The sequence below is a fragment of the Stenella coeruleoalba genome (genome assembly GCF_951394435.1).
Source record: "Stenella coeruleoalba genome assembly, chromosome: 6".
Taxonomy (NCBI): domain Eukaryota; kingdom Metazoa; phylum Chordata; class Mammalia; order Artiodactyla; family Delphinidae; genus Stenella; species Stenella coeruleoalba.
In genome coordinates this window covers 46,153,526-46,168,255 of record NC_137151.1, presented here as the reverse complement: position 1 = coordinate 46,168,255, position 14,730 = coordinate 46,153,526, and the positions used below count along the sequence as shown (strand labels likewise).

General features: G+C 38.3%; 1 protein-coding gene and 1 long non-coding RNA gene across 2 annotated transcripts in view; one reads left to right on the top strand and one right to left on the bottom strand.

The window, feature by feature from the left end:
* Positions 1–14,334, bottom strand: part of LOC307187498 — a 40,094-nt gene extending 25,760 nt beyond the window's left edge. The window contains exon 1 of the long non-coding RNA XR_013828624.1: positions 14,087–14,334. This is a non-coding gene — a long non-coding RNA (uncharacterized lncRNA). The remainder of the gene's footprint in view (positions 1–14,086) is intronic.
* On the top strand, positions 3,397–4,894 carry LOC307188148 (heterogeneous nuclear ribonucleoprotein H3-like). Its single transcript, XM_079924907.1, is given in 2 exon segments — positions 3,397–3,791; positions 3,794–4,894. Coding segments are annotated over 2 exon segments (993 nt in total). The 5' UTR covers positions 3,397–3,637; the 3' UTR covers positions 4,633–4,894.
* Positions 14,335–14,730: the final 396 nt, after the last annotated feature.

The following is a 14,730-nucleotide window of genomic DNA, read 5'->3' as shown; positions in this document are numbered from 1 at the left end:
ACATGAAATATGCATGACTGATGAAATGTGCTGAGGGGCATAAAAGGAGACAAAAAAATGGAAAGACATCTTTTCTTGGCTAGAAACAATCACTAATGTTAAGATGTCCATGATCTCAAAGTCAATCAAGGTATGAATGGTAATCCTAGTCAGAATTCCAAATGGGATTTTTTGGAGGGAATTTGACTAAATGATTCTAAAGATTCTAAAAGATTCCTTATCTAAAACATAATCTTGGATCATAAATATAGCCAACAATATTCTGAAAAATATAATAGTCAACGAATACAGCAGCTAATAAAATTCTGAAAAAGAAAAGTGATGATGGGTAACTTTCCCCAGCATCAAGGCATTATTAAGTAAGCAATGTGGTTTTGCTAGGACAGGAATAGACAGAGGATGAGACAAAACAATGAGTCTAGAAGGAGACTCAAGTTAGTAGGGGAATAAAATATATGATAAAGATGGCAATATCAAAAAGATGGATACTTTAATGAATAATGTTAAGAAAACTGTTTAGTCATTCAGAAAAAAAAAAGAGCTCAATACTGACTTCACTTGTTACGTTAATATAAAATCCAAATGGATTAAAGATTTAGTGTAAAAAACTAAACCATAGAATTAAAGACAAAAACCAAGGGTAGCTAGTATTACACTCTTGTGGAGGAGAAAGCCTTTTACCATCATACACACACACTCCCCCTCCTATATACCATAAAGAAAAATATTAAAACACTTAAGTATAAAAATTTAAAAAATTGATTATAGCAAAAGAAACCATGAAAAACAACAGAAAAAACAAACTGGGAAAACTATTTCAAACAAATGTTTGAGAATGTATGTGAAAATAAAACCAGGTGACAATACATTCTTGTGTTTAAGGAAAACAGTTTTCAACATTTTCATACACATGCAACATATATGGACTGACAATCTGTGTCTCTTCCATAACTTAGTCCCTTTATAGAATTGTCATTGACTGTGTGTTTTATAGAACCTAGTAAAGCTATGCTGAAAACTTTTTAAAGATTTGGTTAATTCATCTGGCACATTTTTAAAGTTCAAGGAGCATAGTTGTTTAAAAAAAAGTTTGTTGTCTGCTGTATTAAATCTAGTTTTGTATATTGACTATGTTTCCCTTGACAAAAAAATCTTTAGATAAGTTGCATTTCCATAAAAAGTAATGAAAAGTCTGCTGGTATTATGAAGACTCTTCTAACTTCTTTTGCTTCACTGGATCCGAGGAAGAGAAGGCAAGATTTTTAAAAGGGGGATTGTGTTCCCTTCAGATTGTTATTCTAAATCTGACTTGATGGCAGAATCCAAAGTACATCATCTCCCAGATAAAGCTAGCTGCTTGCCAGACTGCTCTGTTACAATTGAACTGTAAATGGCTCACATCAGCACATTCTGTCAACTTTATATAAACCCCACTTTATGTAACGTGATTATAGATCCCCTGAACACTGTTCTGTACCTGCAGCTTGCAGACTGATTCTCTTGATATTCTCTATCAGATATGATGACCAGGAAAAGCAGCATGGGCTGTTGAGGATACAGGCAGAGAAAACAGGTGGCTAGTGCCTGCTTGTTTCATTTTTCTAGAAGCCTGTTACCCCATGTTCAAAAGAGAGTAGGTAACTATGTTCTCTCTTACCTTTACTCCCAAGCATTTACTCCTTGATCCCTGTATTTATCACATGCAGAGATGTTTTGGGGATGGCTTACTTTGACTAAAGGCCCTGAGCACTCCATAAGAAGAGCACGTGATCCACGTGGTCAGCATGCCAGTCTTCACAATGGGATTTATCCAGGAAAGCTTCACTCTCGGTTTCTCTTGACGCTGTGATTCCCTGTGGTCCCTGATAATGCTGCCTTGATGGCATAAAGAGTTGCTGGAAGATTCAGTTCAAATCGACAAGCATTTATTGAACCTCTGCTGGGTGTAAGCACTGAGTGAGGCACTGGGGATGCAAGGCATATAATGCAAGATCTCTCTTTTGTGGAGGTGACAGGCTAGTGGGAAGACAGACAAAAATCAGAGTTTCAATGCAATATGATTAATTCTGAGATAAGACTCCTGGATGCTGAGTACAGGAAGGGGTACTTAATTTAACCTGGAAAGTTAATACAGGAAAGGTTTCCTGGGGAGATGATGCCTGAGCTGAGTCTTGAGAAAGAATTGTATAAGTGGGAAGGGAGATCCACACAAAAAGTACAGCCTGAAAAACATCACAGAGATGTGAAGTAGCATGGGCACGTGGGCAGGGAAACTCCCAGAAATCAGAATTCTTGTAGGGAAATTTTTCAGATGTGGGTGGGAGATGAGGCTGAAGAAGGTAGCAGGTGTCAGATTGAGAGGGAACTGGATGCTGTGCTACAACCTTGGGCTTTATCCTATGGGAAATGCTGAGTCCTTTATTCCTTGCTTTCTCTCGTACCCACGTTCAATCCTTCAGCAAACCCTCTTGACCAGGTATGCCAAATTTGACCACCATCACCATCACAGTCCAAGCTCCCATGGATCACAGCAGTAACTCCACAATTATAGTGGGAATAAGTCTCCTTCCATTTTGGCTCTCCTAAAGTCTACCCTTTTCACAGAAGTGAGAGTGGTCCCTCTAAAATATAAATCAGATAATAACATTCCCCAGTGAGTGCTCAAACCTCCAATGGCTTCTTCACATCTAAAATAAAATCCACATTCTTACCAAGGCCTGGAAGGCAAATCCTTACTTGAATTGGCCCCTGCCCTGCTCCCCACTTTGCCTTCAACCCCCTTACACACTGGGCTCCAAACTCACAGGCCGCCTTGATGTGCTAGAACATGCTGGCATCTCTCTGACTCAGGCGTTTGCACTCGTTAATCCCTCTGCCTATTGTGCTCTTCCTTCCTTCCTGTCCATCTCTCATGGTCGACCCTCTCCCTTCACTCCCTTCTGCTGAGACAGGCCCCTCCTGTCTACCCTTTCTAAGATACCCCCACCTCCATCACTCTCTGTCTCTCTTTCCTACAGCATATGTCATTGTACAGTTGTCTTCTTATTGCCTGTCTTACCTACAGTAATGCAAGCTTCAAGAAGGCAAAAATGTATCTGTTTTGTTTACTGTTGTATTCCCAGTGCTGGAGCACTGGGGGTTTGTCGAATGAATAGATGAATGAATTCAGAACCATTCAAAACTTGGGAGTGAAAGGATCAGGTGTGTGTTTTAGGCTGGTCACTCTGGCTGCAATGTGGAGTATATAAGGGGGTAGATTTGGGGTAAGGGAGGTGGGTAGACAGGAGTTAGAGAGACCAGTTTGGAAGTTCTTGTGTTAGTCCAGGTGAACAGTATGAAGGATTGAACTAAGGCAGTGGTATTTGGCATGAAGGAAGAGGAGATCGACTTAAGAAGTGTTTTGGAGATAAAACTGGCCAAACATGATCAAATTACATCTGGGCCTCTCTTCAGATTCTTGGCTACATAAGGGGATGATAAAGGATACTGGAGCTCTTAGCGGTTGCCGCCGGGGACGGTTGGAAGAACCGTTGTGGGAACGAGGCGGGCGACTTCTCCCTGCTCACTACCGGACCCCGCGAGCAGCGGAGTCGGCGCTACTGTCGCCCGACAGGCATTTAAATCAAACGGTATTGAGATGGATTGGGTTATGAAACATAATGGTCCAAATGACGCTAATGATGGGACAGTACGACTTCGTGGACTGCCATTTGGTTGCAGCAAAGAGGAAATAGTTCAGTTCTTTCAAGGGTTGGAAATCGTGCCAAATGGGATAACACTGACGATGGACTACCGGGGAGAGGCACAGGGGAGGCCTTCGTGCAGTTTGCTTCAAAGGAGATAGCAGAAAATGCTCTGGGGAAACACAAGGAAAGAATAGGGCACAGGTATATTGAGATCTTCAGAAGTAGCAGGAGTGAAATCAAAGGATTTTATGATCCACCAAGAAGATCGCTGGGCCAGCAACCGGGACCATATAATAGACCAATAGGAGGAAGAGGGGGTTATTATGGAGCTGGGCATGGAAGTTATGGAGGTTTTGATGACTATGGTGGCTATAATAATTATGGCTATGAAAATGATGGCTTTGATGAGCGAATGAGAGATGGAAGAGGTATGGGAGGACATGGCTATGGTGGAGCTGGTGATGCAAGCTCAGGTTTTCATGGTGGTCATTTTGTACATATGAGGGGATTACCTTTCCATGCAACCAAAAGTGACATTGCTAATTTCTTCTCACCACTAAATCCAATCCGAGTGCATATTGATATTGGAGCTGATGACAGAGCAACAGGAGAAGCAGATGTAGGGTTTGTGACACACGAAGATGCACTACCTGCCATGTCTAAAGATAAGAATAACATGCAACATCGATACATTGAACTCTTCTTGAATTCAACTCCTGGAGGTGGCTCTGGAATGGGAGGTTCTGGAATGGGAGCTTATGGCAGAGATGGAATGGATAATCAGGGAGGCTATGGATCTGTTGGAAGAATGGGAATGGGGAACAATTACAGTGGAGGATATGGTACTCCTGATGGTTTGGGTGGCTATGGCTGTGGTGGTGGAGGCAGTGGCGGTTACTATGGGCAAGGTGGCATGAGTGGAGGTGGATGGCGTGGGATGTACTGAAGCATAACCACCGATATAAAAGTCCTGACAACAGCATCTGGTCTACTAGACTTTCTTACAGATTTAATTTCTTTTGTATTTTAAGAACTTTATAATGACTGAAGGAATGTGTTTTCAAACTATTATTTGGTAAAGCAACAGATTGTGATGGGAAAATCTGTTTTCTGTAGGTTTTATTTGTTGCATACTTTGACTTAAAAAAATAAATTTTTATATTCAAAAAAAAAAAGGATACTGGAACTGTAAGTGGTCCAGAATGAGAGGGAGCAGCCAGTGCTTTTCCATTTCAGCATTTCCATGGATTAAAACTGCTGAGGCATTCATGTGTCCCTTGTGAAGCACAGAAGCATTGTCTTGCTGCAGATCCCAATGACTACAATGAGTTGGATGTATTTTTGGCACCAGATAGATGTTCAATAATAGTTTTAATGATAGTTTCTACAGCAATTGGGTTTACACTAGAGGCTGCCCATCTCTCTAATGACTAGGGCCAAGCCAGCTTATCTTATAAGATCTGGCAAAATTACAGTGTGAACTGGTAATGCCGTGGGCTGTTTGACAAATTATACCAGGTCTGTCTCTGAGGAACTTATCTGAGCCTCCAGAGACTTCAAGAATACTGACTTCAAAGGGAGTACTGTGCTATTATGAACACTACAAACCATGTACCTAGCAAAACAAGAAGGAGATCCACAGTGCCTAACTTACAGAAGTATTTGATCTGCTTGAAATTTCTGAAAATGTATTTGAGCTGTTGAAATTGACACTTCGTAGAGTGTTACAATTTTGTTTTCAACATGGCTTGGGAAAGTTCTTTTTAGCTTGGGAAAATTTATTATCTTAGCCAAGGAAAGAATTATGTGGCCTCAAATCTATAAACTTTCAATCCAAGAGAGATTATGAAATTATTTTGGATGATTGAGACAGAGGTCTTTCCAAAGAAAAGGTTTATCACATGGGTGATTTAAAACACTACTAAAATTGCCTCTCTAAGCAATGACCTAGAAATCTGACAATGCGATAATGAATTCTCAAACAAATAAAACAAACAAACACAAAAATCACATTGGAACATTTCACAATTGGCAGGATGAAAACTGGCAACAATGACTTCTGGAAAAGTGAATTGGATCTTATAGCATTAGAATGAGTTTGGGGACTATAACATGAAGTCAACAACTGTGTGAGAATTTTGGAATGCTCAATTTCCCACAATCTCATCATTTCTCTGCCTGACAATTGTAATTATTCTTCATCGACTTGACAGTCAAACTTGCTTCCTGTAGTGATAATATACCTGCTACCATGCTGACCATATTGGAGAAACGGCTTTTTCTTTGATAGGTTTGTTCATTTTGAAGCTAACTTTCTGTGTTATTCTAACCACTCTCTAACATTATTCATTAACTAATTGACATCCATATTTCTGACAGTAGTTTTCAACTTTGGAAAAAATGAGGAGATACATTCTTGTCCCCCTGATTATGAAGAAAAGACTACTTCACTCATGTCACATATTAAAACTTAGGCAAATTATGATATACTACTTCAGAAAATATTGGACATTATTGTATGCTTCCAAAACTTCCAAGGTCATTAAGTAATCATGGAGTTAATGTATGAGACATTATAAAGGAATCTAATTCTATATAGTTTGAGAATATATGGATGGGACACTAAGACCAGGTCGTATGGTAAAAAAAAAAAAAGAAAAATAATAGAATAATTATAAAGTAGAAGTGCTTGATAGTTATAAAAGCTATTGATTTGAAATCCATTCACTTAATTATTTATTCAATAAGTTTTTACTTACTTCTGACAAGGTGACATTTGAGCAAGACTTAAAAGGAGGTGGTGGAGTAAACTTTGCAGAGATACACGAGGAAACACCTTTCTAAACAGAGGGAAGTGCCAGTGCAAAGACCTTGAGGAGAGACCACGCCTGGAGTATTGGAGAAGGAGCAAGGAAGAGCATAGAGGCTGTGGGCTGGATCAGAGTAATGCACTGGTTGGGGGTCGATGAGGTCCGGGGTTGACAGGGTTTATACAGGCCAATGTAGGAATTTGGGCTTTATTGTGGGTAAAATGGGGAGGACTTACAGTGTTTTGACATGTCATGACTTAAGTTTTAAAAGAGTCAGTCTGTCTCGTGTATTGAGAATAGGTTGTAGGGGGCATGGGTGGAATCAAGGAGACTCTTTAAGGGGATAATACAGGATGGTGGCTTCAATGGGTGGGAGCAGTGGAAGTGGTAAGCAGTGGTCAGATTCTGGATGTATTTTAAAAATATAAATTCTTTACTACTGTTGGATGGATTGGTGATGTGAGAGAAAGACGAAAGTTAAGGACAATTCTAGGGGTTTTGGTGAGCAAGTGGCAGGAAAGAGTTGTCCTTTCTGTTAGATTTTTAGAAGATTACCACTGGGTGACTTCAAATGACAGAAATGCATTCTCTCACAGTTCTGGAGACTGTAAGTTCAAAATCATGGTGTTGGCAAACTTGCACTCCCTCTGAAGGTTCTAGGGGATAATTCATTCTTTGTGTCTTCCAGCTCTGGTGGCTGTCAGCTTTCATTGACTTCCCTTGGCTATATCATTCCAATCTCTGCCTCTATGACTCCTGCTCTCTGTCTCTTAGGGTGCTTGTCTTAGGCCTCACATGGGGTGATTCAGGATGATACTATCACAAGATCCTTAACTATATCTGAAAGTCTCCTTTACTAAATAAGGTGATGTTCACAGTTTCCAAGGATTTGCACTTGGATATATTTTGGAGGGCCCATTATTCAACCCATTATACCATTCGCTGAAATGAAGGAGATGGTGAGAAAAGCAAATGAGGTGAGAGAGAGGGATGTATACAATTTTAATTTTAGCTGAGAGGACACCTGATAATTGCCTGAGTTGTTGAATTAAATAATCAGGTATTATTATTAAAGATATTCATTCTATTGGTCATGTAAAAGAAAACGTTATCAAATCCCTGTAAAAATCCAACATTCTTTTCAAATTTAGCCATTAGCCTCATTCTTCATTTACTATTTTAACTCAAGCTGTTAAAAGAAGTGAGTTGTTCATGTTTGAATTTTATTTCCACTCCTTTCCACCAATCTATGGTTTGTTAAAAAAAAAAAACATTTATTCGATAGATATTTATTTGGTGTCTAGAGTGTGCAGTTAACCATGCTAGGCAATTCAGACATGCAAATATTATTAAGAAATAATTTCTATTACTAAAGAACTTATAGATAATAATTTGGCTCAAACTAGTGTCCCCCTCCCCCCCCATTCTATCCTAATGTGACTTATTATGCATATAGCTTACTTACAGTAGGTGTTTGGGGAGTGAGAATATAGGTGATTGAGTTTCCTTTGCTTATTAAGATTTATAGGGGTCATAAAGCCAACTTTTTGTTTCACAATCTCTCGCCCTCATTACAGTGAGAAAGTTTAGGCAATCATAGATAGTGAGCTGTAGGCTCCAAAAGTACTTCAAAATGCAGGAACAAGACACCAGAATGAATACATAGTGGGTGGAATCAGTTTACTTGGAGAAGCTTTTCCTAGAAATAACCCATCCTACACTCTGATTTGGAGAAGAGTTTGCTGAGGAGACAGAAGTGCCGGGAAACAAGCACCATAAAATGTAACTAATGTAAAAGAAACTGTAATCCTAGAAATGGAAACATGCTAGAAACAAATGGTCCTTATGGAGTTTAGGAAAAGGAAAGTTGGTGAGTAATTTCAGTGTTTATCCTTGACTGTTCAACAAGGGCAAGAGACTATGTTTTATGTCACTAGTAATCTTGATTAGATCACTTGAAAGGTGACAACTTCTCTGATTTCTCAGACAGCTTGATTTAAATAGTTGACACGACTATACAACCTCCTTTGCAGTGAATCTGGGCTCAGCAGACAGCAGATTGTTATTATAAAGAGTTTGGAGTGCACTGCCTGACATATAAGCTCCACAAAGATTAGCTACTATTATAAATTATTATTTTATTTTCCTTGCTCTTTATTATTTCTCCCAGTATGATCAAACTGTTGGGGGTGAAACTGATGAAATTGAGTTTGTAACTTTCTTGGCCAGTCTAGACTGTGATGATTCTGATGATTAGTTATTTAACTAACCACTCCTGAAACAGTTTACCAGTTCTCTCCTAATATAACGACAAGAATATTTCCTCACATTGAGCTAATATTTGTTGATAATTGTCATGTATCATCACCTAATGATTGTCTCCTTGTTTAATCACACTGAAATGCTGTTTGATTATGCCCTTCTTCCACAAACACCTTTTAATAGGTCAGTGGTAGCCTCCAAATAGTCTAAACTCCTTAGTGTTCAAGACCTGCTTGTTATCATTTGATTCCAAACTGATTCCAACTTACTTTTCCCACCACACCACCATATTATTTCCAGGCTACCACCGAAATAGATTATTAATCACATTCCCCCTTTAAAAAACGTATGCTGTCCTACCTCTATGCCTTTGCCTATGTGCTTCCTGGAATAATCCAACTTCCTACAGTTACTCATCTCCTGTTAGGCTCCTTACTATTGCTCAAAGGCCACCTCCTCCACCAAACATTTCCAGTTCTCTCGGGCTGGAGATGACTGATGTAAAACACTGTGGTTCATGGGTCTACTTTTATGATGTTTGCCATTTCACAGTAATTTGTCTACATGTGGGAGATGTAGTGTGATATCACAGGAAGGAGCTAATGCTTCTTGGACTCAGACCCAAGTCCTGCTAACTAGTTTTATAAACTTGAAGCACTTACTTAAAATCTGTGAGCTTAGTCTCTTCATCTGTAAAATGAGAATAGTAATACCTACACTATCATGTTAAAATGAAGATTAAATGAGATAGTATATGTGCTGTAAAGCTCTTGGTGCAGTCCTTTGCACATTATGTGACCAATATATGTTTGAAATTATTATTTTACTGCTATTATTATGTCCTCCCCTACTTAAAGACTATAGTCATTTTGAGGTCAAAGACCATGCAGTCTCATTTCTCTTTATATTCTGCTTCGCATAGCATCTTGTACATAGGCCTTCCTTTGCTAAATTTGTGAGTGTGTGTGTATCAGTTTTGCCTCTCCAACTATATTATACATTTCTGAAAGTCAGTAACAATGCCATGTGCACTATAGTATATATGTTTAGTGCCCAGTTAAAGGCTGGTGTAATGTGTATATACCCAGGTAGGAATAAGACCTGTTTAAGCACCCTCTGCTAGGAATGAGTGGACATTCCTACACTAGTCACTTTGGGCAACTGAATCTTGACTGCAGTTGTTACTTGATGTCTTGGGGATCATTTCTTCCAAACAACATTCTTTAATAAGGTTTGAAGGAATTGTGTGCAATTGAGAATAACTGAACCCGTGATATCAAATTAGTACTCTTATACTTAAAACTAAGTTATACTTGAATATATGCCAACATATTACAGTGAATATTGAATGTTATTCTGATGGTGACATTCATCTCTTTATGTGAGGGAACTGGTGAAATCTTAGGTAAGTGTGGATCAGAAAAATATCTCTGACCTAGTGTTGACCCCTTTGTATAGTTCCTTTTGTGGGTCCTACACTCTGCATGTCCTACATCTTCCTGCCTCAGAATGGACATGCATTGCCTCAGACTCAGGATTACTGCTGGAAGAGGATATTTAGTTGTTATGTTTACAGTTGCTTAGAACAGCCTTTAAGTAGAATTTTCATGAATCATTTCTTTAGGTAATTGCATCAAATGTAATTTGCATCAAATCCATTACTGCATCAAATGTAAGGGGATTCCTGGCCTCCCTTATATTCTACAAAATCCTTGCCCCAATTTTGGTCCCTGGAGTGGGAGTGTTCTTTGCAAGCACTGCTGCAACTCCAAGAGTTTCTGGATTTGCCCTATATTGAAGGACTGAAAAAAATTTATATATTTCCATGGATTTTTGACATAATGGAGCAGCCACTGGTTGGATTCAATAATGAAAAATAATGCTCTGCTGTGTAGAAATCATTTCTATGGCCTTCTGTATGTCATAGACAAATATCTTCTATGCCTACCTCTAATTTAAAAAAAATAAGGGCTTCCCTGGTGGCGCAGTGGTTAAGAATCCGCCTGCCAATGCAGGGGACACTGTTTCAAGCCCTGGTCTAGGAAGATCCCATATACCGTGGAGCAACTAAGCCCATGCTCCACAACTACTGAGCCTGTGCTCTAGAGCCCGCAAGCCACAACTACTGAGCCTGCGTGCCACAACTACTGGAGCCCACGCACCTGGAGCCTGTGCTCCACAGCAAGAGAAGCCACTGCAGTGAGAAGCCTGTGCACTGCAAAGAAGAGTAGCCTCTGCTCGCTGCAACTACGGAAAAGCCTGCATGCAGCAACAAAGACCCAATGCAGCCAAAAATAAATAAATAAAATTAATTAAAAAAATAAATAAAAAAATGAAGCATTGCTTGAGCTACACGGCACTATTAAACACTCAACACTTATTGAGTAACTTTGGAGTTTATGTTATTATTCTTACAGTTTATAAGATGTTTGAATCCTAAGAATAACAAAACTCCCAAATACTTACTTATCTAAATTCACAGTATCTGAGAAGTGTCTTGTGACAGTCATGTAACCTATATATCACCCTCACAAATGAAGCTTAGGCAATTATATATCACTATGGAAGTGGAACGATTACAAACTAATTGTATTAAGTCAGGTTGGAATAACATTATCATAGTATGAAGGAGTAAATTCAGAGATGAAGGTGAGATGATGAATGGAAATTAACAAGAAATTTGAAATCACTTAAACATTTTCTCTGGTGGATTGCTCCCCAGAGTCTCTCTTAATTCTTCATCAGTTATGTGATATACATTGTACATGGTTTTGCAACATTAAAACTATCTCTCTTATAGATACTGTAATTTATTTTTAGGTAACAAAACTGGATTTTTGTTTGGAGAAGATAATTTTTGAAAGGGAAGGGAAGTTATAATTCAATCATATCTTCACAGCTGGATAGAAATTAATTTTAGTTGGTGTTAGAAAAATTAAGTGCTATAACATTTTTTTCTTTGAATAAATGGAATTTTAGCTCTGATAGCGAGTCTCTAGTGTCACCAGTCTTATTTTAACAATTCGGAGAAACTGAGAGATATTCAAAGACACACAGGAGTTGTAACACAACTTAAGTCTCTTGACTTCTAATCCAGGGCATTTTTCACTACTTTTCATTCTTTCTCTAATTCTTTTAATTGTAAAATTATATCAGAAAGAACTACTGTTATGGACTGAATGTTTGTATCTCTCCCAAATTCATATGTTGAAGCCCTAACTCCCAATGTGACTGTATCTGGAGATGGGGCCTTTATGGAAGCAATTAGGGTTACATGAGGTCATGAGGATGGGGCCCTGATGATGAGATTAGTGCCCCTGTATGAAGAGACACCAGAAAACTTGCTGACTCTCTCTACGCTATGTAAGGACACAGTGAGAAGGGAGCTGTCTACAAGCCAGGAAAAGAGCCATTATTAGAAAACCAAACATGCTGGCACCCTGATCTTGGAGTTGCAAGCTTCCAGAATGGTGAAAAAATAAATTTCTGTTTTTTAACCCATCCAGTCTATGGTATTTTGTTATGGTAGCCCAAGAAGTCTAATATAACCAATAAAAGAAAAAAAAATACTTTTTTGTAAATATGACCAAATTTGGCTATTTTCCCATTTATTTGGTGTTGTTACAAGTTCTGACACTGCCTTAATGAAGTACAATTAGAAGGTGAGAAGGAAAACAGAAGTATCTTCATCTCAGCAGTGCATGCTGTTTCTGCAACTCACAAATTCACACTTGTAGATAGAGGTGTACTGCATGATTTTTTAAAAAATAAATTTATTTATTTATTTAATTTTGGCTGCATTGGGTCTTCATTGCTGCATGCGGGCTTCCCCTAGTTGCGGTGAGTAGGGGCTACTCTTCGTTGTGGTGCGCAGGCTTCTCATCGAGGTGGCTTCTCTTGTTGCGGAGCATGGGCTCTAGGCGTGTGGGCTTCAGCAGTTGTGGCACGAGGGCTCAATAGTTGTGGCTCGTGGTCTCTAGAGTGCAGTCTCAATAACTGGCGCATGGGCTTAGTTGCTCTGTGGCATGTGGGATCTTCCCGGACCAGGGCTCGAACCCATGTCTCCTGCACTGGCAGGAGGATTCTTAACCACTGTGCCCCCAGGGAAGTCCTGTACTGAATGATTTATGTGCACTTTCTACTCTTGCGCCTGCCCTAGAGATGGATCTTATGTAGACAAAGATTAATTTTATTAAAAAGAATATTTATTATGCCTTAAAATTTCTCTTTCAAGTGAGAATATGTTATTCACTACTGAGCGTTCAGGGCTAAATTAAGTGATTCCTTATTATCTTGGTCAAAAGGGTTAGTAGCAAAGGGAGTTCTGCATTTCTTATGCTGCAGGGCACCCATCCATGCTATTGCCCCAGCTTCCAATGAGATAAGAATTATCTGGCAGGGTAAAATTAGCTCTACAACTTCTACTCGACAAAGAAATCTGAACATTTAGAAAGGGACTAAAATCAAAACTGATGGTTTCTTTCCAAATTTTGATATGGGTTTTCTTCGTTAAAAAAAAAAAAAAGTTCTTGATTTTCCTATTATAAGTCAAAACTGGATGGGTCATGTGTTTGGGGGGACATTGTGGTTAATGCTTGTATTGAGAATTACCAGGAAGGGCCAAGTTGATTTTGTTTAAATCCAAAGTAAATATGTATATAAGGTTATTGATTATGATAGAGAAACATCTGGAAAGATTTGAAAATGTACTAGTTAATAGTGGTTATGTCTGGGAAGTGAGACTATTAACATATTTTATTTTTATAATTTATGTATATTTATGTTATCAAAATAATGTTAAAGCAAAGATAACCCGTAGGACTTTTTTAAAGCTTTTTTTTTTAAAGCTATAGTTTTAAAATCAGTGAGCTTTCAGCCAGAAATAAAACATATTTTCATTTGGAAAAAAGAGACATTTAAGAAAGCAGCAATATGAACACACCTGGAATATAATATAGGTTATATTATAAAAAGAGGCCCATAGAGCAAACACTAAACCTCCAACTTTCCAAAACACTTCTTTTAGTGTTTTATTCTGCAGTAAAAGGGTGCTTGGGTATTAATAACAACAATGATACATCTTATCTAATAGGGTTTTATAGAGTATCAATTAAGAGACATTCTCTCATTTGAGCCCAATAAGAATACTCTCCAATAGGCAGGGCAAATATGGCTTTCTTCATCTTACTCATGTAGTAATTGGGGCTCACAAAAATTAAGTGACTTGTCCAGACTGAAAGAATTAGAAATGGCTGGGTAAGAAGTAGAAACAAAGTCCAGTGTTTTTTCCAGTATAGAACTCTGGATTCACTATCACCACGTACTCACCTCCCACTCACTTGAATGTTTCATCAGGTTTTCATCTCAACCAGTCCAGTGGACTTGACCTTATAAAGGTCACTGTGGAACTCCATCTTGCCTTATCAATGGTCAATTTTGAGTTCTTAGTTTACTTGACCTCTTGGCAACACTCTTTCCTCAAAATTAAAAAAAAAGAAAAACTTTAAAAAATAGAAATATATGGACATGCCATAAAATTCACAAGGTACAAGAGGAATAAACTGAGAATAAGTCTCTATTCTACCTCACACAGTTCTCATGCCTGGAGGCAGCCTTATAACCAGATTATTGTGTATCCTTTCAGAGATATTCTAGGTATATACAAATATATATGTACCTATATTCTTTTATTTTCTTATAAAAGATATAGGTAACATAATAAAGATACTAATCTAAACTTTGACTTGTTTCACTTAATCACATGTCTTCAGGAGCCTTCCATATAGTACCTATAAATCTGCCTTGTTCTTTTTAATAGCTGAATAGTATTCTGGGATGAGCCATAATTTATTTAACCAGTTGTCATAATTTTATTATATTTATTTCAGGATGAGTCACAATTTATTTAACTAGTTCCCTGATGATTGTTTCTGACCTTTTGCTATTGAATATAATTCTTCAGTGTATATCCT